This window comes from Saimiri boliviensis, chromosome 19, assembly GCF_048565385.1.
Source record: "Saimiri boliviensis isolate mSaiBol1 chromosome 19, mSaiBol1.pri, whole genome shotgun sequence".
Lineage (NCBI taxonomy): Eukaryota > Metazoa > Chordata > Mammalia > Primates > Cebidae > Saimiri > Saimiri boliviensis.
In genome coordinates this window covers 18,129,389-18,156,717 of record NC_133467.1, presented here as the reverse complement: position 1 = coordinate 18,156,717, position 27,329 = coordinate 18,129,389, and the positions used below count along the sequence as shown (strand labels likewise).

At 35.8% G+C, this 27,329-nt stretch overlaps 1 protein-coding gene across 9 annotated transcripts in view; it reads right to left on the bottom strand.

The window, feature by feature from the left end:
* The window catches only part of COP1 (COP1 E3 ubiquitin ligase), a 212,431-nt gene that overhangs the window by 95,354 nt on the left and 89,748 nt on the right, over positions 1-27,329 (bottom strand). For 5 of the 9 annotated variants that reach the window (XM_039460040.1, XM_039460044.2, XM_039460043.2 and 2 more), the window contains 2 exons: positions 17,531-17,645; positions 13,249-13,384 (listed from right to left, as the gene is read on the bottom strand). In XM_039460040.1, the coding sequence (XP_039315974.1) occupies positions 13,249-13,384; positions 17,531-17,645 (251 nt within the window). Of the gene's footprint in view, positions 1-13,248; positions 13,385-17,530; positions 17,646-23,410; positions 23,441-27,329 lie in introns of all 9 variants that reach the window. The other 4 variants (XM_010336173.3, XM_039460042.2, XM_074390057.1 and 1 more) reach the window with 1 other exon arrangement.

The following is a 27,329-nucleotide window of genomic DNA, read 5'->3' as shown; positions in this document are numbered from 1 at the left end:
ATGATAAAACATTAAATAGTTATTCATCACAAATAGATCAGAAAATCTGACAAAAGCCACTTTCTTTCACAGACACATTTAATCTGAAAATATGATAGAGATTTAATCAAGTATAGTAGTACATCTTTAGAGCCTAAACAAATCTTTTCAACCAATTAAAAGTGTAAAAACCATCAATAACTGATGGATCTTTCAAAAATAGATAATGGGCCAAATTTGGCCCATGGGCCACAGTTTGCTGATTTAAAAGAGCCCTTACGTTTCTCAATCAGAATGAGCTTCCTTGCACAAAAGCAAACCCAATGTCAAGTTTGAAAACTTACAATTCTTTAGGCTGTGCACAGTGACTCCTGCCTGTAATCTCAGCACTTTGGGAGGCTGAGGTGGGAAGATCACGAGGTCAAGAGTTTGAGACCAGCCCGACCAACATGGTGAAATCCCGCGTCTACTAAAAATACAAAAATTAGCCAGGCGTGGTGGCAGCCACCTGTAGTGCCAGCTACTTGGGAAGCTGAGACAGAAGAATTGCTTGAACCAGGAGGTGGAGGTTGCAGTGAGCCAAGATCGCGGCACCGCACTCTAGCCTAAGCGACAGAGCAAAACTCCATCTCAAAAAAAAAAAAAAAAAAAAAGTCCAAAACTTACAATTCCAGAAAATTGAAAAATTACCCAAAAAAGTTATATTTTATTTACATAAATAGGGATATTTATTTTTTAAAATTATTTTTAAAGACTAATGGAGATAGTACCATTTCCAGGACACATCTATGGAAATCTTTGCCGCCTACCGATGGCAAACCTAAAACAGTACACTGTAACACAGGCCACATGGGGCTTCAGGAGCTGTAATTACTTACCCCTAAATACTACTGTGGGGTCAGAGCCCATGCTCCCATGACCTGCCTGTCTTCCTGCTACCCCAAGGATTGAAAACCCTCTGAGCAGTGGGGCACTAAAGAAACAAGCCACACCCCCATTGCATGCCCTGCAAGGGGGATAAGGGAACTTTTCCCGTTTCAAAATGTACCACTCTGGTGTGGAATGTTGGTAATGGGTGATGCTATGCATGAGTGGGAGAGACGTGGGAAATCTCTGTACTGTGAACCTAAAACTGCTCCATAAAGTCTATCAAAAAGTAATTATAATATTTTCCTAAAGAATTAAAAATGGGCCAGGCGCGGTGGCTCAAGCCTGTAATCCCAGCACTTTGGGAGGCCGAGGCGGGTGGATCACGAGGTCAAGAGATCGAGACCATCCTGGTCAACACGGTGAAACCCCGTCTCTACTAAAAATACAAAAAATTAGCTGGGCATGGTGGCGCGTGCCTGTAATCCCAGCTACTCAGGAGGCTGAGGCAGGAGAATTGCCTGAACCCAGGGGGCGGAGGGTGCGGTGAGCCGAGATCACGCCATTGCACTCCAGCCTGGGTAACAGGAGCGAAACTCCATCTCAAAAAAAAAAACAAAAAAAAACAAACAAACAAAAAAAAGAATTAAAAATGTAAATATTTCTTATGTCTTCCTTCCTTCCCCTTCCTTGCCTTACTCCCTTCTTTCCTTCTTCCCTCCCTCCGTCCCTTCCTCCATTCTTTCTTTCTTTTTAAGGCTCTTAACCTAAGGCAATGGTTCTGAAAGTGTGGCTGCAAACTAGCAGCATCAGTATAATCCTGGGAAATGCTAGAAATGCACATTCTTAAACATAGCACAGACTACAGAAACTCTGACAGAGGAGCATAGCAATCTGTGTTTTAACAAGATCTCCAGATAATTATGAAGCACCGTCCTAAAAACAGGTTGGTAAGTCTGAAAGGGTAAGGATGCCTAACATTTACTTAGTATTTACAACATGCCACATAAAATGCAGAATGATTTCATAGAAGTTCTCATTTCATCTTATTTAAATAAGATTAACTGAGCCTATTTCCAGTTAAGCAACAGATAACTAAGAGATAAAAGCACATTTTTTTTCCAAACTGCATGAAACTTTGAATGACTGAAACTTATTCGTTCAAACTGATGCTTATTTTAAATTATGAGTTGCACTCTAAAGGTTTATAAAGGCCTTCTCCTCTAGAGGTTGTCTAAATAATTGAATATATGTGAATAATTATATTCCCTTATTTTTCTTCATGTTTTGTTCAGAGGAAAGGTGAAATACCTTCCTCTTAAACCTGCTAAGTACAACAGCCCAGCCTTTAGAATTACTACCTCCACGCAAACTTCTGCAAGAAATTACATAACTGTAATCGACTTTGGGAGGCCAAGGCAGGTGGATCAATTGGGGCCAGAAGTTTGAGAATGGCCTGGGCAACATGGCGAGATACTGTCTCCACAAAAAATACAAAAATTAGCCAGGAGTCGGGGCAATGCCTGTAGTCCCAACTACTTAGGGGGCTGAGGTTGGAAGGATCACTTGAGCCTGGGAGGTCGAGGCAGGAGTCAGTCAGGATTGTGCCACTGCACTCCAGCCTGAGAAACAGGGTGAGACCTCATCTCAAGAAGAAGAAAAAAAAAAAAAAAAGGAGGAAATTATAATATATGTAATACATGGTTTTGGACATAATGAAGCAATAAAAGTAAATATGTTAGTGCATCCTATCTTAAAAGTCAAGTACAGAAAGAATAAACTATAGGAATTTATTAAAGAAAACTTTAAAGAAGCATTTTAAATGTCTCCAGGAAACTAAAAGTCATAATCTCAAGAGAACTCTCTTTTTAGTCAACTCCCACAGTATTTTATCAACTTGCCACAACCATTTACTATTTATTTTCTACCTTGAATTTAAGTCTTTTATTATCCAACTGAGTTAACAAACAGGAACATCAACTAAATATCAGGTAAACAGGAATACTCACTAGATATCAAGTATATTATCGAGTGCTAGAAGTACAAAGATGAAAAGTGTATTCTTGGGAAAGATGTGAACACTTCTCTCTGACCACCATCTCCAGAGGGTTCTCCCTCACCTGCTTACTATTCTCACTACAACTCTTCATTCTTGACCACCATATAACTGATTCTAATTTTTGCCTGTCTCTCAGACAACTCCTATCTTCATTTCCTTCAGTATTCTGTTTAAATCCCACAGCCCATAAATTTAATCATTCTAGTCACCTAATCACTTTCCTTTAAAGTCACACAAAAACTACAACTACCTTTCCTTCCCATCACTGTGATATGACATATGAAAACTGCATAAGCTCTTTATGGACCCTTAAATACCCTGCCACCAAATCTAAAAAGTACCTACCTCTGCATCCACTCTTCTTGTTTCCTTACATTACCCGGAAGGAAGCATCCTCCCTTCTAACTAAGGCAAAAAGTCTTACTTTGCTTCAGATCCAATCCCATCTGTAAGATCTCATGATCTAATCCAACAGATTATCTCCTTTCCCTACCGGATAACATGGCAATACATTCTCTTAGTTTTCATCCTCCTTTTTCTAACAATTTCTCAGTCTGCTTTACTAGCTATGTTACTCAGTTTCTATATATCTACAACTATGGTGTCAATTACTAACTGCAAAAGTTTCCAAATTCACAAACCTCACCTCATCTCCATATAACCACAGAATTTATGTCAAATATCTAGGTAGATAACCTCCATGAACCCTCTTGCTACTTGAACAAGCTCCTTCTCCAGTTGTATATGACCCCCGTATTTTTCCTGCCCAGCTGCTCCAGTCAAAATAGAAGTTATTTCCCGGGCCGGGTGCGGTGGCTCACGCCTGTAATCCCAGCACTTTGGGAGGCCGAGGCGGGTGGATCACTAGGTCAAGAGATCGAGACCATCCTGGTCAACATGGTGAAACCCAGTCTCTACTAAAAATACAAAACAAATTAGCTGGGCATGGTGGCGCATGCCTGTAATCCCAGCTGCTCAGGAGGCTAAGGCAGAAGAATTGCCTGAACCCAGGAGGCGGAGGTTGCGATGAGCCGAGATCACACCATTGCACTCCAGCCTCGGTACCAAGAGCGAAACTCCGTCTCAAAAAAAAAAAAAAAAAAAAAAAAAAAGAAGTTATTTCCCTCTGCTTCAAGGTCAACATTCAATCAATCAAAAAGTTCTGGCTACCCTAGTCTTTATATATTCTTATGTATTTCTTAAATACTTCCTCTGCCTTGTCCCACAGAACTCCCAGAACTTATATATAGGATCTCCCTACTTCTACTTGTGTTTCTTTCTTTTTTTATTTTTTAATTTTTTTTTAATTAAAAATTCTGTCAGCTGGGCACAGTGGCTCATGCCTGTAATTCTAGCATGCTGGGATGCCGAAGCGGGTGGATTACCTGAGGTCAGGGGTTCGAGATCAGCCTGGTCAACATGGTGAAACCCATTCTCTACTAAAAATATAAAAATTAATCACGTGTAGCACGTGTAGTGGTGTGTGCCTATAATCCCAGCTACTCAGGAGGCTGAGGCAGAAGAATTGCTTGAACCCAGGAGGCGGAGGTTGCAGTGAGCAGAGACTATGCCACTGCACTCTAGCCTGGGCAAAAGAGCAGGACTCTGTTTTTTTTTTTTTTTTTAAACCCACAAAAATCTGTCATCTGTGTTGGACTGCAGCAGAGCCATCATAGTTCACCTTGAACTCCTGGGCTCAAGAAATCCTTCCACCTCACACTCCTGATTAGAACTACAGATGCACACTAAATGCCTGGCTAATATTTTTTTCCACTGGCTAATTTTTTACATTTTCATTTTTGTAGAGGGGGTCTTGCTATGTTTCTTGGGCTGGTTTTGAACTCCTGGCCTCACGCAATCCTCCCACCTCTGCCTCTCAAAGCAGTGGTATTACAGGCATGAGCTACCACGCCTGACCACCCTTGCTTCTGTCCAGTTCTTCTCCAGATTGTACACTGCAAATACCTTCATAGCACTTAAAACACTTTATTCTATATCCTGACTGATATAGTTTGAGTACTTGTACCTGCCCAAATCTCATCCTGAACCGTAATCCCTAATGCTGGAAGTAGGGCCTGATGGGAAGTGTCTAGATCACGAGGATGAATCCCTCACGGCTTGGTGCTATCTTCATGATAGTTCTTGCAAGATCTGGTCATTTTTAACATGTGTAGTACCTCCCTCCTCACTCTCTCTCACTTGCTCCTCTTTTAGCTGTATGACTTGCCTGCTCCCCATTCACCTTCCAATGTAATGACAAGGCCTCCCTAGAAGCTGAGCAGATGCCAGCACCGTGTTTCCTATAAAGACTGCAGAACTGTGAGCCAATTAAACCTCCTATCTTTATAAATTACCCAGTCTCAGGTATTTCTTTATAGCAAGGCAAGAACAGCCTAGTACACTCACTTAAAGGTCTGTGTTGTCACTACCATCTACATCACTCTTATATTCTCAGCACTTAAACTGTTTAACATGAAAAGGGTATAATTTTGGGGGAAGAAAGCACAAAAATATTATAGACAAATATATGTGAGTATCTAACCAATCTTAGGAACACAGGAAGATTTTCTAAATAAAAAGGCTAGAATTTGATTTTAAAAAGTCGTTAAGGATGTATGGCAACTGCCTCCTGAGGAAGCTTATTCTAGCTCAGCACACTGCTGACTACAAGATCTTTCATATATTAACCTTAAAATGTGGCTTCTAGACATTAGTTCTACTTTTATCTCTTGGATACCCAACACTGATTTATGACAAACCTACACAAGTCTACTGAAATCTTAATGCTAACCACTTGTTTTGTGGATATGTGTAAAATTATTTCATATGGTTTCACTCTGAACCAGTGAAAAGTCTCTGACAAAAGCAAAGAAAAATAAACAGGAAAAACAATTGGAGATTAGAACAGAAAACTTTAGGAAAATTAGGGTAGAAGTTATGAGGGAAGGAGTACATGTAGTGACTTGCAAAGTTTAAGCTTAGATTGCTTGTTTCCTTTTTAACCTATATTTTGAATCACCTATATTATAAATACCATAGAAGTAGAAAACTCACCAAGACTTGCTGACAATCTTGTACTCCTTTTTAAGTTGTTAGCATGAATTTATATTTCTGTCACATGCCACTGGTAATTCACAAACTTCTTTCATAGGCTAAGGACTATTTCTTCCAAGGATTACTTATTCATAAGCAAATAAATGCATATATATGGACAAATGCTAGAGTCCTACTTGCTCTGGATCCTCTCCCAGCAGGTAAAACACTTTTTTGTTCACTCATGCATTCATTTAACAAATATTTACAGACATGGATGAATATGCAAGAAATAAGACAGATAAGGCCCCTGTGTGAATGAAGCTCCCAGCCTAAAACACAGTTTAAAAAATAACTGCTTTAAAAAGACAGGCCCTAGGCAAAAGTTGGGAAGAAAATTCCTGCCTCTGCACAACTATTCATCTCATTTCTCAACCAACCCCCATATGGTCAATAACGCTTAAGACAATAATGGAATTATCGTCTGACAAAAAGAGAAAGCACACTGGCAGTCTTAAAAATCATACCTATTCCTTAGAAAACAAGTCAATTATTACCCAGAGATCTCTTTTAAAATACAAATTTAAAGCTCATAAGCATTCTTCAATAAGGAACATACTAAACGTTACCCTCAATCTGGATCTGCATTTGCTGTCATTATAAATTAAGACTTAGCAAAAAGGATCCTTGTAACTATTGTAGAACCATAATGTTTAATTCGAATAGTTTTTGCAAAAAGTGACATCTAAGGTGCAGTATATGTAAAAAAATTAGTATAAAAATGTTCATTATTTTGACCTCCTTACAGAAATAGGGATACACAGTGTCAGAACCTCAAAAGAATTAAGTCTTCTCTTTCTTCTGGGTGCCTCAAAGGAATAGTGTTTTCTGAAACTTTAAAAGATTTCCACAGATCCTTAAATAAACAAAAGAGCACTAGAATTCAGGTATGCCTGGGTCCAAATCTCGGTTCTGTCTGTTACTAGCATTATGTTTATCTCGGACAAGTTACAAAATTTCTCTCTCAGGTTTTTCAGCAGTAAAATGAGATTAATAGCAATACCTTGCTACATAGGGTTGAAACAAGTATTAAATGAATTAATTCATGTACAGTATTTATGATGTTGCCTAAAAAAGAGTAAGTAACACATTCCACATTATCAGTGTAGAGACTGTTCTAGCATCAGTGAATGCCACTATATATAACTATTTTCTTCTTAGGAATTTACTAATGCTTTCTACAACTCCATTCCAACAGTTTGAGCAAACATAAGTAAAAATACTGAAATAAACTCTAGAGGTAGACTGTATAACAATTTTGACCGTAACAATCTAGTTGTACAAAATTCAAACCAGGAATTCAAAAGACAACCATCACTACTAAGTATATTGAGAAAGTTTAAATTATACAGTTTCAAACTATTCCTCTCTGGTGGACACTGAACACCTAATAGAAGAAAAAATGCAAAATATGCTATTATTGCTAAGCGTAAAAAGAATCCAATAACTGTCTTCTTTCCTATTACTTGCCACTGCTAATCTAGGACCATCTTCTACCTACGAGAGTAAACTTCACTATATGTCACCAATTCCATACCTGGTCTACTGTTTAACAGTTGAGATAGTGTCAAAGTAAACAAATGCTGCCACCTTGTGGACTGATGGGTATGGTCTTAACTCCAAATAAGCAAAGGAAGAAAAACACATTTCTGGTTTGGCCTTTTCTCTCAGTGCGATTATTACTGCAATAAGTGACCAACACTATGTCATACAATTTTACAGTAAGAATAATTATCTCTTTTACAAAGTAACAAAATAATGCACCAAATTCAACATTATCTGCCTTCTCAAACACTTGTTTAACAGGCCTTTTTGTTTCAGACAGTCTTACCCTGTTGCCTACTGCAGAGATCTCAGCTCACTGCAACCTCCACCTCCCAGGTTCAAGTGATTCTCCTGTCTCAGCCTGCCAAGTAGCTGGGATTACAAGCATGTACCACCACGCCTGGCTAATTTTTGTATTTTTAGTAGAGACGGGGATTCACTGTGGTATCCAGGTGGGTCTCAAACTCCTGGCCTCAAGTGATCTGCCTGTCTTGGTCCCCCAAAATGCTAGGATTACAGGTGTGAGCAACCAAACCTGGCCTCTTTATTCCTCTTTCTGAAAGAAGTTAATGAAATTTCCTTTTTTGAGAGGAAGTAAAAGGTTTTAAAGTAAATTTATTATCAATAATGTTTTTGAATATAAGAAACTAAGAAAAGCAAAAAAATCACCAGGGCTGTGAGTTTTTCACACCTTCATTTCTTTGGCTATGTCATCCTCTCTTGCTAGTCTTCACCTCTCATGCCTAAGGAGCTTTAAAATTGGAATTTTTTCTTTAAAAATCATTAAGTATAATTAATAGGAAAAAAATGAATGTAGCATGCAAGATGGCCCAACTAGAGGTATCTTTAAAATTTTTTATATTAGTCAAAATGTTTAAATGTAACTAATCACGATTTAAATAACTAGTATCTCCGAACTAAGATCTTGTTTAGGTCTTCCTAAGAATTTATTTCTGCCTCAGAATGCACAACGTTTCCATATAAATGTCAGTATGATTAGGGTTCATTAGCCATTTAAAAAAATCCAAGACTACATTCAATCCAAAGCTTTAAAAAACAATCCAAGCTTTAAAAAAGCAATAATGAAACCCCTTCTTCCCCAAAATCAAGCTAAAATGGCTTTCAGGAATGAAAAAAATAAAAAAGATTATAGTATTTTATGAAAGAGACTAAAAACCAATCACACATCTTCCATGTAGAGATGCCGCTTCCGTTAACATAATGTTCAGAATAAAGTTTTGATTTTTTTTTAATGAAGAAAATATAATACAGGATAAATTCACAATGGTCAGGGCTATGAATCAACACTACAATAGAGCTCTAATATGAATTACATTTTAACTTGAGTATTGTCACATAACTATGGATAAGTGCCTACATATCAGGTCCATATTACAAATAAACTTTGATAGTTATTTTTGCCATTTCACATTCAATCTACATTTCTGAAGTCCTTAAAAGCATAGTATACATTCTTAACATAGTTAAGAATTTAAGTAATAATGCTAAACTGTTGCTCCAAACTAAACTGGTTCATAAACAATTCTTTTATTTCTTATCTATAAGCACACTAAAATAAGATTGTAAGCTCTCCTGAATCCAAGCATCATGTCTGGCCTGTTCACGATTATATGCCAAGTTTGGCCTGTCAATGAATATTTGTTAACTAATGTAATAAATAAACCCCATAATCTGCTGCATTTTCAAATTTTACTCAGTCAAGTGCCAACATACAGAAAAATTAACGAATGTGATTGGCTTATTCATTACTAAATTAAACAGCTGCTAGAATACAATACAAAATCTCCTGCAGTAGTTTATTTAGCTAATGGCTTAAATTTTAAGATCTTCATATACATAACAAATTAAAATCTTACTCCTGGCCAGGTGTAGTGGCTCACACCTGTAATCCAAGCACTTTGGAGGACAAGGCGGGCGGATCACCTAAGGTCAGGAGTTGAAAACCAGCCTGACCAACATGGTGAAACCCCATCTTTAAATAAATAAATAAATAAATAAATAAATAATCTTACTCCTGTAAATGAAAAGCATGCTAAGTTTTAGCAATATTTGTCAAGTCAAAACTCTCCAAATTTCTGATGTGCCTCAAAAAACACCTTTTTTGGGTTAGTCATTCTAAGAAATTTGAACATGAACTAGCAATTTGATTACACTAAGGAATTACTGTTAATTTTCTTAGATGTGATACAGCCCTGTGGCTCTAAAATGTCCATTTTAAGAGATGCAAATTAGTTTCTGAGATTTGTTTTAAATTACTTAAGCATATACACACCAAACGTTGGAGCACCCAGATTCATAAAACAAATTATTCTTGACTTATGACAAGACTTAGCCACACGGTAATAGTGGGGGATTTCAACACTCCACTCACACCATTAGACAGATAATGGAGGCAAAAAAGTAACAATGAAATTCTGGACTTAAACTCTACACTTGATCAACTGGATACACATACACAGAGTACTACACCCAACAACCAGTGAATATACAAATTTCTCATCTGTACAGGTAACAAGTTTTAAGACAGACCATATGCTTGGCTCTAAAGCGAGTCTCAATAAATTAAAAAAAAATTGAAATCACACCAAGCATACTCTTGGAACCCTGTGAATAAAAATAGAAATCCATATCAAGATCTCTCAAAACTACACAAAGACATAAAAATTGAACAACTTGCTTCTGAATAACCCTTGGATAAACAAAGAAATTAAGGCAGGAATGAAAAAAAATCTTTGATACTAATGAAAATAGAGATACAACTTATCAAAATATTTGGATGCAGCTAAAGTAATGTAGAGAGGAAAATTTATAGCACTAAATGCCTTCATTGAGAGGTTAGAAATATCACAAATTAATGACCTAACATCATAGGTAGAAGACAAGAAAAAGAACAATCGAATCCCAAAGCTAGAAGAAAAAACTAAAATCAGAGAAGAACTGAATGAAATTGAGACCCAAAAGTCCATACAAAAGATCAATAAAACCAAGAGCTGGTTCTCCAAAAGAATAAACAAGATTGATAAACCACTAGCAAGATTAACAAAGAAAAAAAAAGAGAACATCAAAATAAGTGCAATCAGAAATGACAAAGATGACAATACAACCAATCCCACAGAAATACAAAAGATCCTCAGAGATTATTATGAACATCTAGATCTATGCACACAGACTAGAAAATCTAGAGGAAATGGATAAATTCTTGGAAACACACACACCCTCCCCCAAGGGTCGATCAATAAGAAACTGAAAACCTGAACAGACCAGTAACAAGTTCAGAAATTCAATCAGTAATTTAAACAAAACAAAACAAACTACCAACCAAAAAGAGCCCTGGACCAGACGATTCACAGACAAATTCTAAGAGATGTACAAAGAATTGATACCAATCCTACTGAAATTTCCAAAAAAACCAAGGAGGGGTTTCTCCCTAATTCATTCTATGAATCCAGAATCAGCCTGATATCAAAATCTGGTAGAGACACAATGATAAAAGAAAACTGCAAGCCAATATTGCTCATAAACACAGGCACAAAAATTCTCAGCAAAATACTTGTAAGCCGAACCCAGGAGCACACCAAAAGTTAATTTGCCGTAATCCAAGTATGCTTTATTCCTGCAATACAAGGCTTGATTCAAAATATGCAAATCACCAAAATATGATTCACCAAATAACAAGAATAAAAAACCAAAAAACATAGTATCATCTCAACAGATGCAGAAAAAGTCTTTGATAAAATCCAACATCCCTTCATGATAACAACCCTCAACAGACTAGGCATCAAAAGAATATAACCCAAAATAGTAAGAGCCATGTATGACAAATTCATATCCAACATAATACTGAATGGGTAAAAGCTGTAACCATTCCCCTCTGACAACTAGAACAAGACAAGGATGCCCACTTTCACCACTCCTATTCAACATACTACTGGAAGTCCTAACCAGAGCAATCCATCAATAGAAAGAAAGAAATGGCATCCAGGTCAGAAAAGAGTAAGTCAAATTATCTCTTTTCACTGACAGTATGATTTTATATACAGAAAACCCTAAAGACTCTGCCAAAAGGCTCCTGGAACTGATAAATTCAGTAAAGTTTCAGAATACAGTGTCATGCAATATACCCATGTAACAGACCCGCATGTGTACCCCTTAATATAAAAGAAGTTGAAAATATTAAAAAATAATTTAAAAAAAAAAACATGGTCAGGGAGCACAGAAAAAATAAAATAAAATACTTAAAGCAAAAGCAAAAAATAATCAAAATGAAGAGGATACATGAATCATGTACAGCAAAATCTTAACTACTGCTGAATGTGGGTGATGGTTATGTGAAAAATTATTCCATTCTATTTTCCTGTATATTACAAAATTTCATTAAACATTTCAAATAATGATGAAAATAATATAAAGCAGGCTGAGTACAGTAGCAGTCCCAGCTACTTGGGAGGCTGAGGCCAGAGGAATGCATGAGCCCAGGAGTCTGCGGATAGCCTAGGCAGCATAATGAGATCCCATCTCTTAAAAATAATAATAAACCCAGTAACATAAAAGTAACTGAAAAATCCCAATATTTGAAAACTAGTAACAGCCTCAGTAATCATGGGTCAAAGAGAAAAATCAAGATGGAAATTAAAGATATTTTAATATATGCTTCAGAACATGCTGTATGCAATAAATACATACAATTTTATCTGTCAATTAAAAAAAAAACTTTTTTAAAAATAAAAAGAATAGCTAAAAACGTACTTTCAACTAAATTAAATGGAAAAGTACCACATCAGTATTTATGTGATGTGGTTAATAAAGTATTTAGAGGGAAAAGTATAGCACAAAATGTATTAGAAAAGAAGAAAGGTATCAACCAAACGACCTCAATTTTTACCTTAAGAAATTAGCAGATAAGAGCAAATTAAGCCTTGAAAATGCAGAAGAATGAAAATTATTAAGAGCAAAGATTAATGATAATACAAAATTACAGACTATCAATAAAACCAAGAGCTGGCTATCTGGGAAGATCAATAAAACTGATAAACTTCTAAGCTAGACTTTTCAGGAAAAAGGTAAGATGAAACAAAATCCATTATCAGGTATGAAAGAGGGAAAATCATCATTGAATCCAAAGATATTAAAGGAATAACAAGGCAATATTATGAATAATTGTCCACCAGTAAGTTCGACAGCCCTGATGAGATGGGCAAATGTCTTAAAAGATACAAACTAATAATAATGCTGAATCAAGAAATGGATAATTTGATTAACCCTAAATCTCTTAAGAAAATTGAATTGGTAGTAAAAATTATTTTCTGGAAGCTTCAATGGCAAATTCTACAAAATATTTAAGAAAGAAACAATATCAATTCTATACAAGTTTCCAGAAAACTATAGAGGTAGGAGCACTTATGAGGAGAGGATACTCATGTGTTTTGACTCATGTCATTAAAATCAGACATAGATACTACAAAAAAGCTACAACCCTATGAGATGGATTCTACCAATTATTCCATTTTAGAGATGAAGAAATTTGGCTTATAGAAACTCAGGAGCTTGCCTAAAATCACAGAATAATTGACAGGCTACTTCAGAACCCAGACTTTTAACAATAATGCTGTAAGTGTTTTTCAAATTCAATTCAATTCTAGACGTTCTTACAAAAGAAAATAGTGAGAAGTACATCCAATACTTACCTAGAGACTATACTGGAACCATTATAGAGATCACTAGCATATGACAATGTGGCTAAAGGTCGTACTGAATTATATCGAGTAAACTTGGACAAGCATTCCTGAAATTCATCCAACTGGCTTGCAGTTCGACTGTCATCTACATGAAAAAAAAAAAAAAAAAAAAAAAAAAAAAGATGAACTACAAAGTAAGTCAAAGAGCCGTCTCCACAAAATAAAAGTATATTCTAAATACAAAAAACAAGTTTTTAAGATTTTATTAAATACTAGTTTGCACAACTTAATTAGTTAATTTTTCAGCTTTAATAAAAAATGTCTTGGTTTATTGAAGATACTATCTCTTTCCTCTGTAAATTCTTAATTTTTTTGTAATAATGTCATGGAAAAATAAAAATAATAATAAAAGAGCTAATATTTGAGAGAAAAGTCATTAAAACAAAAAATCCATCAATGGAGAGGGTGAGGATGTAAAGAAGAGTACATATACTGGATGGGTATTTGTCAGTTTGAAGGACTATGTTTACTGGCATACATGTTTACGCCTATGTTTATTGTTAAAATCCAGTGTACAATAACATTTTAGATAAAATGGTTTATAAGAAAGAAGAAATATTTGCTCAAATAATACACTGAAATCTTTCAAATTGTATTACAGGAAGAGAATAGAAAACTGCAATGTTATGAACTATTAATGCTAAAAAACAAACAAAGTTTAAAATGGCTCCCATTTATCCCAAAGTGTGCCTTCATCAAGAAAAAAATAAGTTTTCATTCAAATTTCTTGGTGAAGCATGAAAAAACAATTCCAACCAGTGGAACACTATACAGATACCTTCAGTAAATTCCACTTCAGTAAACTATTCAAAGCTAAATCATGTGAGATTTAAAACATAAAATCAGTTACTGAGGTAACTGAGAATACAACTAATCTATTCTCTGGTCTATTAATAGAAGCAGACCTACAGTAAAAGCATAAATTTAAAAAATCATTGCTTTCCAGCACTGTGTCATTTGAATTTATATTTTCCTTTCTGAAGAATGAAAAACAAACAAACAAACAAACAAAAAAACCAATGAGCACTTTAGCTTCCTAGACTGAAAACTAAGTTTGTTATACCACTGTATTTTCATAGCTTCTTTATTCTAAGCTTGTACATATACACACACACAACTTTTCCAAGGTAAACTTTCATGATTTCCCTTCTTAAATGCCATCTGAAGTAACAGTAAGCATAACAAAAGTAAGATGCAAGAAACATTAATTAAAAGAGTTATACAGATAATATAATGTACAGTAAAGAATTTGTTATCTGGAGATATTAGGTTATCTTGAAGATAACTGTTTGCATGATGAAATTTATCTAACAATATCAAAAATAATAAATAACATTACTTGAAGAAATTGAGTGAGCTTTTGTTCTTGATATTTTACAAACTTCTAAAGATTTAAACACTAATCAAATCCATCAAAACACCTAGATTAAAGGGTCCAATTAGTAGTGCTTCCATTCTAAAGAGAGCAAAAGGAATTACCTAACAGGGAATATCCTAACAGTACTGAGATAAAACTCTTGCCCCACAAAAATTATTCTCAGGAAATTCTGCATATTATAAATAAAACATGGGTTATTTGCAAAAATAAAAACCACAAATGTACTGCATATAATAGTTAATGATTCTTTTTACATGGAATCCTATTACTGTGAGTTAACATTCTACATACTGGAAAAATGGTTGGTTTTATTAATTTAAAAACTGTTTCAATGTTATCCTATCCTTTCCCATTTTGCCATCAATTTCTAAGTACATAAAATTCACAAGCATTCAGTATTATGTATTCTGTTGGAGACCATAATCCTGTTCTAAGCTAACTAGATTTCTGCCTATCATATAATTCAATAATAGCTACTTTCAACAGAAACCATAAGGAAAACAATAAAAGTAGTTATTTCACATCTGCAAGTATAGTAATTGGTTTTAACTGAAGAGGTTACAAAAAGGTAGGATTTTGCTTGTGTGGGGTTTCACGATCAATATCCATACATATCACCTCTCCTATCCTAATTACAAATTGGTTTGTAAAAGTGTATTCAGTGTCTCTTTTCTTTCTTTATAATTAATCCCCTCTTTCAATTACAATTAAAACTCCAAAGTAATCGTTCTTTAATATTCATCTCTCATTTTCACAGTTGGAAACAAAAGTTAGGGAATACAGATGGATTTACAGATTTTCATGTGAATGATATACAAAGGAAAATCAACCTCTTAGTTACTCCATTTCAGAGAACTTACAATTTCCCCTTTACAGTCAAAGGTACTAGGAGGAACTTACAATCCACCAATACAATTATAGTAGCTAGCCAACTTCAGATTCCTGACAACTAGAGACATGTTTTAGGTACAATACAGCTATACCCACACAAACAAAAACCTATCTAATTTTCCTCCTGGCTTTATTATTCTACTCTCCTATAAAGCTACACCCCCGCCAAATGAACTGGCTTGTGATTACCTTTACTATTCCGTACCATGCCCATGCTGTTACTGATCTAAAAATTATTAATAATAATAGCCTCCCCCAATCTCTTTACCATCTCTTTTTATTAAGGTCTGCCACTTGCCTACGGTTATATTACAACATTACACCAACAAATAATGAATGAAGGGTTAACATTCTACTAGTCAGAATGCAGTTATCAGGCAACGTTCAACTTAACAACTTCTTATTGTAGTTTATATTTATAGATTATTACATAAGCACAATAAGGGGCTTAATTCCCAGGCAATAAATGAAAATTTTCCATGTATAAAAACTGTTTGTTGTTCATTTCAAACACACAAATCTTGGCTTCTCCCTTGGTTTTCAGAGGAAAAATGCTTTGTAAATCTAATACATCTTTTCCTATACCACCAATCCTGAGGCAAATTTGTCTGTAGGATCTAAGCAATAGGTAGATTTTAAATAATATAAACATATTTATTCAAGAGAAAACCAACACCCAGTTTTTAACAACCAATAAAATATCAGACTTTTTTTTCCCCTTGGTGGGGTTTACTTTGAGCAGACGCCCCATTAAGGACACGAATTAATTGAGCACCCAACATGTACCAAGCATTGTGCCTTACACACACCACTTATGATCATTAAAAAACTTATTAGGGTTAGTGTTAATGTCTGCTTCACTGATGAAAAAGACACTAAGAAAGACTGAAGAACACAAGTTAAGAAAAAAACACTAAATTACTTCCTTAAGGTAATAGAAATATCCTATGCTACCACATCCATGTCTTTACATATGTTATTTCCTCTACTTTGAACATGTTTCTAATTATCTTTTTCAGTTAATTCATACTAGAATGGAATATATACAACTCCTCTGAAATCCCTACACCAGGCGTGTCCAAACTATGGCCCCTGAGCCGCATGCGGCCCCCTGAGGCCATTTATCCGCCCCCCACCCCCCCACCCCCCACCCCCCGCCTCACTTCAGGAAGGGGTACCTCTTTCATTGGTGGTCAGTGAGAGGAGCACAGTATGTGGTGGCCCTCCAACGGTCTGAGGGACAGTGAACTGGCCCCCTGTGTAAAAAGTTTGGGGACACCTGCCCTACACTGATCATTCCCTTATACCTCCCCGTTTTCAGCTATGCTTGGATTTTTTTTTTACTACAGTAAAAAAAATTTTAATACAGTTGTATTAGTAGGTATTATCCATTCTCATGATATTCCTATAAATTCGTATAACATATAATACCACACAGAACTGTTTGTTGCTTTCCCTGACTCAATTTACAACACTCTTTTTTTTTTTTTTTTTTTTTGAGACGGAGTTTCGCTCTTGTTACCCAGGCTGGAGTGCAATGGCGCGATCGCCGCAACCTCCGCCTCCTGGGTTCAGGCAATTCTCCTGCCTCAGCCACTCTTTAAAGACAGAAATAAGTTTTCATCTTTTTATTCTTAGCACAGAGGACCATGCTTAGAACTTAATGTTTATTTAATGTTAAATATTAGGAGGCAACTGAATGAAACTTATTTTTGCTAGCTACATGTTTATGGCTGACTTTCTTTTTACCTTTATCAGAATTCGCAAATATAGAACAAAAAATAGTCATAGAAAAGTAGTATTCTCCAAGATCACTACAAACCTCCATGATGATCTGGTAGACTATGTCAAACACACACCCTTTTGCTTTGCAATTAGAATTTTCCATAAATTCAGCACAAAAATCTAGAAACAGATCTGAAATATAGATCTGAGATAATTTGAGAAGGTCTGGATATGTACCTGAGATACGAGACATCCTTGTAGAAAAGTAACACTGCTCCAGGTCTTCAAAATGAGCAGTAAGTCGTTTTCGTCTTGATGCTAATGTGCTATTATACCAAGGCTGTTTCTTTGTCTAAAATGATAATAAGAAAATACACATAACTTAGAATAAGCAATACTTTTTTGCATAGAATACTCAAATGTTTGAGCATTTACCTTCAGAAGTTAATCACAGTAAAATAATTACAAATGATAAAAAACTATAATTTTGACATGTTTTCCAATTTTGCTTTTAACATGAAAATAGAAACCAAATTCATTCACAGAATAATTAAAACTAATAATGATTTTTAAAATAAGCTCTAAAAACCAGTTTTACAAGACTAAAATGACAAACATTTTCAACGCTACAAATAAAATGAAGACAGAATTCATTTATGCCATTCTAAAATTTAGAATTTTAGGAATCTTGATATCCAGAAATTGTTAGAAAATAATTATCAAATAAAATGAGTTACTTTTTCATTATCCCTACATTGTAGCTTTATACCCTTGAATTACTGGAATAGCTCTTAACTATCTATTTAATACTAATTATCAGATTAAGAGGCAGTAATATACACATGCCAAAGAGTTTGATATATTCATTAGACAAACAAAATAACAAAATCAGATACAAAGGCAATAAACTTGAAAAATGTTAGAATACAAATCCTATAAAAAACAAAGGTTTGTGGTCCTAAATATATATTACTTAGTTGCTGACACAAATTCACCAATAACTATACCAAAATGCCAAACGCATAAACTAAAATGTACTAAGGTACTGTAGTGCATACTACAGTGTACCCCTGCTTTGATAAAACTACATGGGAGGTAAGAGTCAGATTTGAAAGCACTGCTTCACTCTGAGAACTAAACTCTTAGTTTTAATTCTCTCTTGCCCAAATTCCTATTTAAGAAGATGGAGAGTCATGCCCTACAAACAATAACAATTTCATCCGATGGGTTTTATTTAAGGCTATACAGGTTTTATTTAACCCTATATAATCTCTCTTAATTTTCAACCTGACTCTGGAATAATGTCACATGACAGATAACAAAACAGTTACCACACCTATCTTTTCTTTTATAATACTTTAGGTGGTCCACACCCACTTCAATGGCTACAGGCACAGGCTCAGGATGGGTTAGACAGTGATGGCTCCCTCCCTGCTCCCCTTCCCTCCAGGCTTGGGTGTATGGCCTTGTCTGCCACATGTGTACGCAGTGTCCAATGGCCACTCAAGGTGCGAATGAGCCACAGCCACTGCCCAGGCCCCAAGGCGACCTCGGGGCCTGTGCCCTGTGGCTGACTGACCAGACTACCATTTGGTTTGGGCCAGGGGGAAAGAAATCCATTTGTATATATAAAAAAAAGAGGTTCTTCCTTCAGGGTTACCCTGGTACTTTGTGTAAAGTCTTTTAGGCTGGTGCCGTGAATGCCATGTTACCTCTGTGACCTGAATGGACACTCCAGATGAGTTCCTGGAAAATCTAAAGTAACTAGAAGACTGTAGAAATGATCAACCCCTGAGACACCTACTTAACTTTGAGATATTCTCTATTGTCCCTAACTGATAAAGCCATTGGACTTTGTCACTGACCTTGGCCAACCTCATGACTACACCTATACCCTATGATCCCTCCATCAGCTTGCAAAAAACGGCACTATGACTTTCCACTGTCCACCCCAAACCTATAAAACCAATTCCTATCCCACCGGCCTTCACTGATGCCCTTTTCGGCCTCAGCCTGCCTGCACCCAGGTGAATAAAGAGCCATATTGTTCACACAAAGCCTGTTTGGGGGGTCTCTTCATTCAGCGCACACATTTTAACACTTTGAACTTTTTTTTCTCTACCCTATTAGCAGTTAACTTTTATGTGACAGGATTTTTTTTTTCTTTTTAAAAAATATTTTACTAGGCCAAGACCCCAACTGTTACTGTTTATATTCTCTGTAAAGTTTTAACTGCGAAAAAGGATTTGTGATGTTGGTCTTAAGTTGTAGCCAATCTGGTCTGATTTATATGACTTTCTATATGGTAAGTAGCATATTTTGCTGCAGGCCTCCATCCTGTTTTACATCCTTGGGAGCCAGACCTGTAACCACATGGCATAACATGGCAATGTTTTGTTCTAGCTCTGCCATTTTACATTTGTGGCCTGGGATTCAATCCTGGCTTAGAAAATGAGTTCTTTCTGGTTTGGTATCTGTGCAACCTTTGTCATTTTTTGATTCTCTTCTCCTCCATGAACCACCTTGAATTTTCCTTTTTTGAACCTTTGTAAAGTTTGAAAGCCAGAAATATTGGCCACTTGGCATGGCTAAAGTCAGGTAACGAGACTTAAAAGGGATTTCTTAAAGAATGTTCGGCTTAATTAAAAGTGGATATCCAAGTTATAGGTGTATTTAAAAGGCATTTATGTTTTTATTTTCTTGGACCTTATTTTGCTGAAAAAAGTCTTTTCCTCAGCTGACTGAATTATTTTTCTCTATTTTTCCTTGCCACTCTCAATGCACATGAGAGGGAAGAGACCTCTGTTTTCCTCATGGAACACCAGTAATTAAAAGCAAACAGATTCCTCTCAAAATCTGTTTTTGCCTCATTTATGCCTGTTTATTAGGCCTTAGAAGCTTTTGCCGCCATCCTCCTGAACACACTGGTAAAAGGTTTCAAGGTTTTTAAGCTGTCCTTACCCCTCTCCCCTTATTTTGATACATGTTTTCTAATAACCCAGTTTGTCTCTTCTTGCCTTCAGCCATCAAACTCCAAATGGTCATGCAATCAGAGGCTGGGATAATGGTCCCTTTTGCTGAGACCCATAGGTAGGCCTCTCAGGGAAATCTGACTGATGTTTTAGCAAAACAGCACACCCTGTCAGCAGGAAGCAGTTAAGATTAATCTTCCACCTTATCCTTATGGCAGTTAGATGTATTTCTTTAGAGGGGAAAATTACAGAGATAGGAGGAAGCCAAGGATCCCCTGGCAAAACCTCTTTTTCAAGCCTAAAACAACCTGTAGGCTGAAGAAACAGACTGCCAGTCCTGGATGAAGCCTGCTCTTTCCTGACTGACTCTTTCTAAATAATGCCCACCTGCACACTGGGAGAATGGGGTGAGATGAGGCCTCAGGAATTTTGTGCCATTTGCAGTGGGGAGGAGCCTGGCCTCTCTGGTCTCTGGGTGGTGACCTGGGATTCAATGTATGAAGCAGGAAACCTGCTAGCAGGATTCTTTCTCACTTTGCTATTTTTCCTTTTCACCGAATAAATTATGTTTTCCTCACCCATCTATGTGCCCACAAGCCTAATCTTTCCTGGTTGTGTGACAAGAGCCTGCTTTTAGCAGAACTAAGGAGAAAGTTCTGCAACAATAACACTACACATGAAAAGGAAGTGTGGTCTGAGAAATATACTTGGTCGCTGTCCGAAGTTCTGAAACTGCCACTGCAAAATTATAGCTAAGACAGTGAAAGATCTTACCAAACCACCTTGCTTCTAACCTCCAAGCTGTCCTTGTTCATTTCTGGGAACAGACTAAACTAACTTTTGGGAAAAACTTAGTTTACAGCTTAAAACAAAGATGAAAACAGCCCTTTCCCAAAACAAACCTCCTTCTTGCCTGGAGACTAGACTGCCTTTGCAGGACTAACAAATTAACCACAAGATTAGAAATTATGGTTTAGGAGTTATCCAGCTGGAGGCTACAATATTCTGATCCTCCCTAAACTGTTCCTAAGACCAGTGCCTGAGATATTTTGCAGACACTGCACTTTGATGTATCAGCTGGCTCCACCCAGATTAATTAAGTGGCTCATCTGATCTTGTGGTCCTAGCCCAGGAACTGACTCAGCGAAAAAGGACAGCTTCAATTCCCTATGATTCTATCTACCACCCAACTAATCAGCACTCTTGACTCACTGGCCTTCCCAACCCACCAAATCTCTGATCCCTAAATGCTTGGGGAGACTGATTTGAGTAATAATAAAACTCTGGTCTCAAGCACAGCTGGCTCTACATGTATTACTCTTTTTCTATTGCAATTCCCCGTCTTGATAAATCGGCTCTGTCTAGGCAATGGGCAAGGAATGGTTACAGTTCCTCACACACAGTTCCTAAAATCCTTGGAGTTTCCTGAGTGATAGCAGCATCTTTTGTTACTCGTAGCAAGTTCCTTTTGATCATACCTGAATATAATAAAGTGACTTAGGGTGGGATACCTACAAAGCCTCAGAATAAGGCTGGTCAAAAGACCACCAGAGAGTTGAAACTTGCACACACAACAACCTCCAGGAAGTAGGTGAGGCCTGGAGAGTAAATTCTACAAAACGTCTGGAACAGTAAGATTGAGTGAGTTTCTAGGTTGGTGAACACACTGAGGTCAGAAGGATCAGGAAAGCCTGCATGCCCAAAGATGGCATGAAAGCGCTGCAAAGCATCCTACTCCCTACCCTGGAATATTTGCATTGTACTTATCAACTAAGCCCGCCTTATCTGAAAATCCAAAGCCCAAAATGCTCCAATTAGCATTTCTTTTGAGTGTGATATCATGGCTCAAAAAGTTTCAAATCTTGGAACTTTCAAATTCTTTATTTTTAGATTTCAGATGCTAAATACATATTTCTTGTAACTGCATATAAATCTATAATTACCAATGTCTCAAAATTAAAAGTTTAATTTTAAAGTTCATTTTTATAAACAAATTTTCAGCTTTGAAAAAATGCTTAGAAATAAACTTGTGAAAAATTAAGCAAAACCTAGAGTTAAAATCAGTATCATAAAGATGTAAATTCTCCCTGAGATAATTTATAAGATAAAGGCAGTTACAGTAAAAAATACCAAGAAGCTTTTCTATGGAGCTAAATAAAATGATACTAAAGTTCCTATGAAAAAACAAACAGGAAGAAATATTCTGTAAAACAATGAAAAAGCTAAGAGAGGGGAAGAAGAGAAACATCAGATACTAAAACATACCATAAAGCCTCTACAAAAAAAGGTGGTAACAATACAGAAACAGAAATATACCAGAAGATAGATAACTTTTTAAAAATAGGGCTGGGACACATGGCTAGCCATTTGGATGTATGAAATTAAACCCACATTTCAAAACATATAATAGAATAAACTCCAAATAGATTCAGAATCTAAATGTAAAAAAATAATGATGAGACAAGTATTTTAAGAAAGTATGGAAAAGCTTCTCTATATCCTGACTGCAGAGAGAAGCTTTTAACTATGATTCAAAAATCTAGATGCAATTTTTAAAAATGGTTAAGTTTAAAAACTTTTGAATGGTAAAAAAACACAAACAAACATAAAACAGTAAGAAAACATAGGCAACACAACTCACAGGTAACAAACTAGTATTCCTAATATACATAACAAAGTCTTATAAACTGAACCAAAAAGGCCAAACATCTAATACAAGAAAAGGGTCTTCCAGCAGAAGATATAAATATACTATTCACTAATACGTGTATTAGTCTACCAATAAACATATGAAAACATAGTCAATCTCATTAATAAATAAAACTATTCTGAGATATATTTCTCACCTAATATATTGGCAAAAATTAAAAACTATGAAAAGTCATTCTGACAGAGATGCTATGGGGAAAACAGACATATTTACATGTTGCTGTTGAAGACACAAACTGCTTTTGGGGATGGCTTATTTGGTACTATCCATCCGTATCTTTGACCTAGCAATCCCACTTCTTGGAATTTACACTGAAGGTATACCTCTAATAATATAAAAATACAAAGGCATAACTTAGTTACTCCTGTACTGGCTGCAACTTCAAAATAATGGTAACTACCTACTTGTCATTACATAACAAAGTGATTAAATTACCATACAACCACATGAAGAAGTCTCAGGCAGCTGTAAAAAAAAAAAAAAATGAGGACTTGCATGAACTTCTGTAGAACTACTTTCCTGATAAACTGTTAAATAAAAAAAGCAAAGTACAGAAAAAAATTACTAGAAAGCCACCCTTTGTGAAAGACAGTAAAAATAAGAAAATATGGATGTGTATCTGTAAATCTGACTAATAAAACTGGTAACCTACAGAGGGTAAGTAGAAATGGACAGGAAAAGACAAAGGTAGGGAAATTGGTAGAAAGGCTGAAAGGGCAGCAGTTATTGATTCTAACTTTTTATACAGCTCTGATTTTTAGAATCAGCCTAATATTTCATATATTCAAAATGATATATATAGTAAGGATGGAAAGTGGAGTGAAATACAAACAGAAGTAAATGAACCTAAGTGTATTTCAAAGAAATATCACAACTAAAATTAAACAAATCCAAATAACCTTTGAATATATGATATTTTCAGTATATATTCTTGGGATAAAGACAAAGGGAATTTCAAAAAATTATCTCTAGTTAGCAGATTTGTTTTCTCAGCAATTTTCGTGTGTGTGTGTGTGTGCAAATAAGTATATTTTGATCATGAAAGCTAGGTTTCCAACAGAAGAGAAAATTATAAATATAGAAAGGTGAAATGCTAGAATGAACCCTGTGGTAGTGAACCTAATTGGACTGAGATCGTTAGCATGAACTTCTACCTTTTAAGAAAGGATCAGAAATATATATAGATATATGTTTTTAAGTGTATGACTATATATTATTTATTATACACTACAAACCATGGATTGACATCAGCTCATATGTACTGACGACCTGGTTATCTCCAGAGCTACTGACCCTTGCCTACACTATAGAATATATTAACTAATGATAAATAATTTTCTGTAACCATGAGTCAGTGAGTTGTTTTGGAGCAGAATCAGTCTGTCAGCATTATTTACTAATAATTCATGATTTTCATGATTTGCAACTGATTTCAGTAGGGTTTGTTAAAGCTGGTCACATAACCAGTATGCATCTAAGCGACTCAAACTGCCTTTGCAAAATTATGACTAAGACAGTGAAAGAGATCTAACCTAACTGACTCCATCTTGCATCTAACCTCCAACCTGTCCTTGCTCATTGCTGGGCACAGGCTTAACTAACTTTGAAAGGAACTTAGTTTATAGGTTGCTTTTTTTTTTTTTTTTTTTTGAGACACAGTCTTGCTCTGTCACCCAGGCTGGAGTCCAGTGGTGTGAGCTCAGCTCACTGCAGCCTCTGCCTCCTGGGTTCAAGCAATTCTTCTGCCTCAGCATCCTGAGTAGCTGGGATTACAGGCATACACCACAACACTAATTTTTCTATTTGTAGTAGAGACAAGGTTTCACCATGTTGGCCAGGCTGGTCTCCAATTCCTGACCTCAGGTTACCCATCTGCCTTGACCTCCCAAGGTGCTGGGATTACAGTGTGAGCCACCTGTCAATTTACAGGTTATGGTTTAAAACAAAGACCATAACAGCCCTTTCCCAAAAACAAACCTCCTTCTTGCCTGGGAACTAGACTAACATTAGCCACAGGATTAGAAATTATGGTTTAGGAGTCATGCAGTTGGAGGCTACAAGATTCTGACCTTCCCTAAACTGCTCCTAAGATCAGTGCTTGAGGTATTTTGCAAACCCTACACTTGACGAATCAGCTAGCAAGACTCAGACTGATTAACTGACTCATCTCATTTTGTAGCCCCCACCCAGGAACTGACCCAGTACAAGAGGACAGCTTCAATTCCCTATGATTTCATCTCCTACCTAAGCAATCAGGCACTCCTGGTTCATTGGCTTCCTCCCACTCACCAAGTTTTCCTGAAAAACTCTTACCCCCAAATGCTTGGGGAAACTGATTTGAGTAACAGCACAGCTGGCTCGGTGTGAATTACTTTATCTCAATTCCTCCGTCTTGATAAACTGGTTCTGTTTAAGCAGTGGGCAAGGTGAATCCACTGAGTGGTTGGTTACATGACTAGCTCACAATAATAGACTGCAACCAAAAGCAGACTTTGAATCTTCTGATACTCAGGTACTTCGAACCCAAGCCAGTAGTGGTTCTAAATCTGGTGACAAAGCAATTCCTATGCCACCTAGCAGTGGATGGACAAAGAATATTATGACTGAATTATCTGGATCCCTTTCAATAAATACACTACTTCTGCTGGGCTGTTCTGTATATCCATTGCCTGTAATCACGCCACTCCAGAAATATAAATGGTTTGATTCCTGGGAGTTCTTCAGTAATCATAGTGATTAATATGCAATTAATGCATATATATTATGGGCGCAAATATATAACTATATATATTAATACATACAAATCCATATGTTTCCCAGCTCTGTACAATGAGAAAGCTTGCAAGCAATAATACTCTAGGAACAATAAGCATACTTAAGATTTTGGTTTTAAAATACATTTCTCAACTAACAGAAGAGTTTCTTGGATACAAGACTGATTCCAGGACTGGGGCTAGGTCAGTACAGAATGAAGATGGAACACGTCTAAGAATGTTAAGAAAGTACTTATAAACAATGATAGGAATATGTCAAAAGCAACTTGCCAAATATAGAATTTGCGTTTCAAAATTAGTAACAGAATATATATATATTAATGATCCATGATTTCACAATGACATAAACAAACAGAAGGGCTAACTAATAGATTTGGAAGATATAAAAAAAACAGAAAATCATCATTTGGACAACTAACATATTAACAATTAATATTATAAGTAAGATATAATAACAGATGGTCAAAGGGGAGAAGATGTTAACTTTACAGCACTGAAATCTGGCAACCACCATCTTAACCAAGTGATCAAAGTTAACATCACTAGCACTGAGACAAATAGGTATCATATGCCTCCAGACATGACAAACTAAGGAGGACAAAATAGGAGTACCCTATAGTATTCCTGACAAAAATGGATCATCTGAATCTCAGTCACAAGGAAACACAAGACCAATTCAAACTGAGGGACATCCTATAAAATAAATAACTTACACTCTTCAAAACTGTTGATGTCACAAACTGAAGAACTGTACCAACTTAGAGGAGATTAAAGAGACATGACAAATAAATGCAGGAAGTCATTCAGAACTGGTCCTGGACCAGAACTGTTTTTTTCTATAAAGGATATTAGTGAATAAATTGCCAAAATTTAAATTTTTTAAAATTTAAAAAAAATTAAATTTTTCTCAGATGTATCAATATTAATTTTCTAATTTTGCTAATTGTACTATGGTTATATAAAAATTATGAAGCAAAATCAATAGGCAATTACAAAAGTTCAGAATATAGGTTCACACATTTCTGGCTTCACTTACATTATATTGTTAGCATTTTTTTCAATTCAATTTCAACTATAATTATTATTTTTCAATTTCAACTATAATTATTATTTTTAAGAGCAGTAAAGTAATCTATCCTATAGTTGTAGCATCATTTCTATAACTATTCTATTGTGGCTATGTTTATTTTTCCAGAATTTTTGCTCATATGATTAATACTGTTAGATTATCTTTACATAGTACCTAGAATCATCCCTTAAGTAGCATTGATCATATGTTTATAGTATCAAATTGTGTTCCTGGAAGTTGACCAATTCAACTACTCCTCTCCCTTCCTCCACCTGCCCTTTCCCAAATATGCACATGCTCAAGCACATACACTCATTACAAATAAAAGTATTTCCCATTTTGGAACATCGCTTGGATCTCCGCCAAACTATCAGATGATTTATTTGGTAATTTGTATTATTCTGTATTTTGGTTTTATTTGCAAAATTGAGTATTATTTAATATGTGAGCTGAATGTGTGAATTTTGCTCTTTTAAAAATATTAATGTCCTTCACCATTTTCTTACCCTGT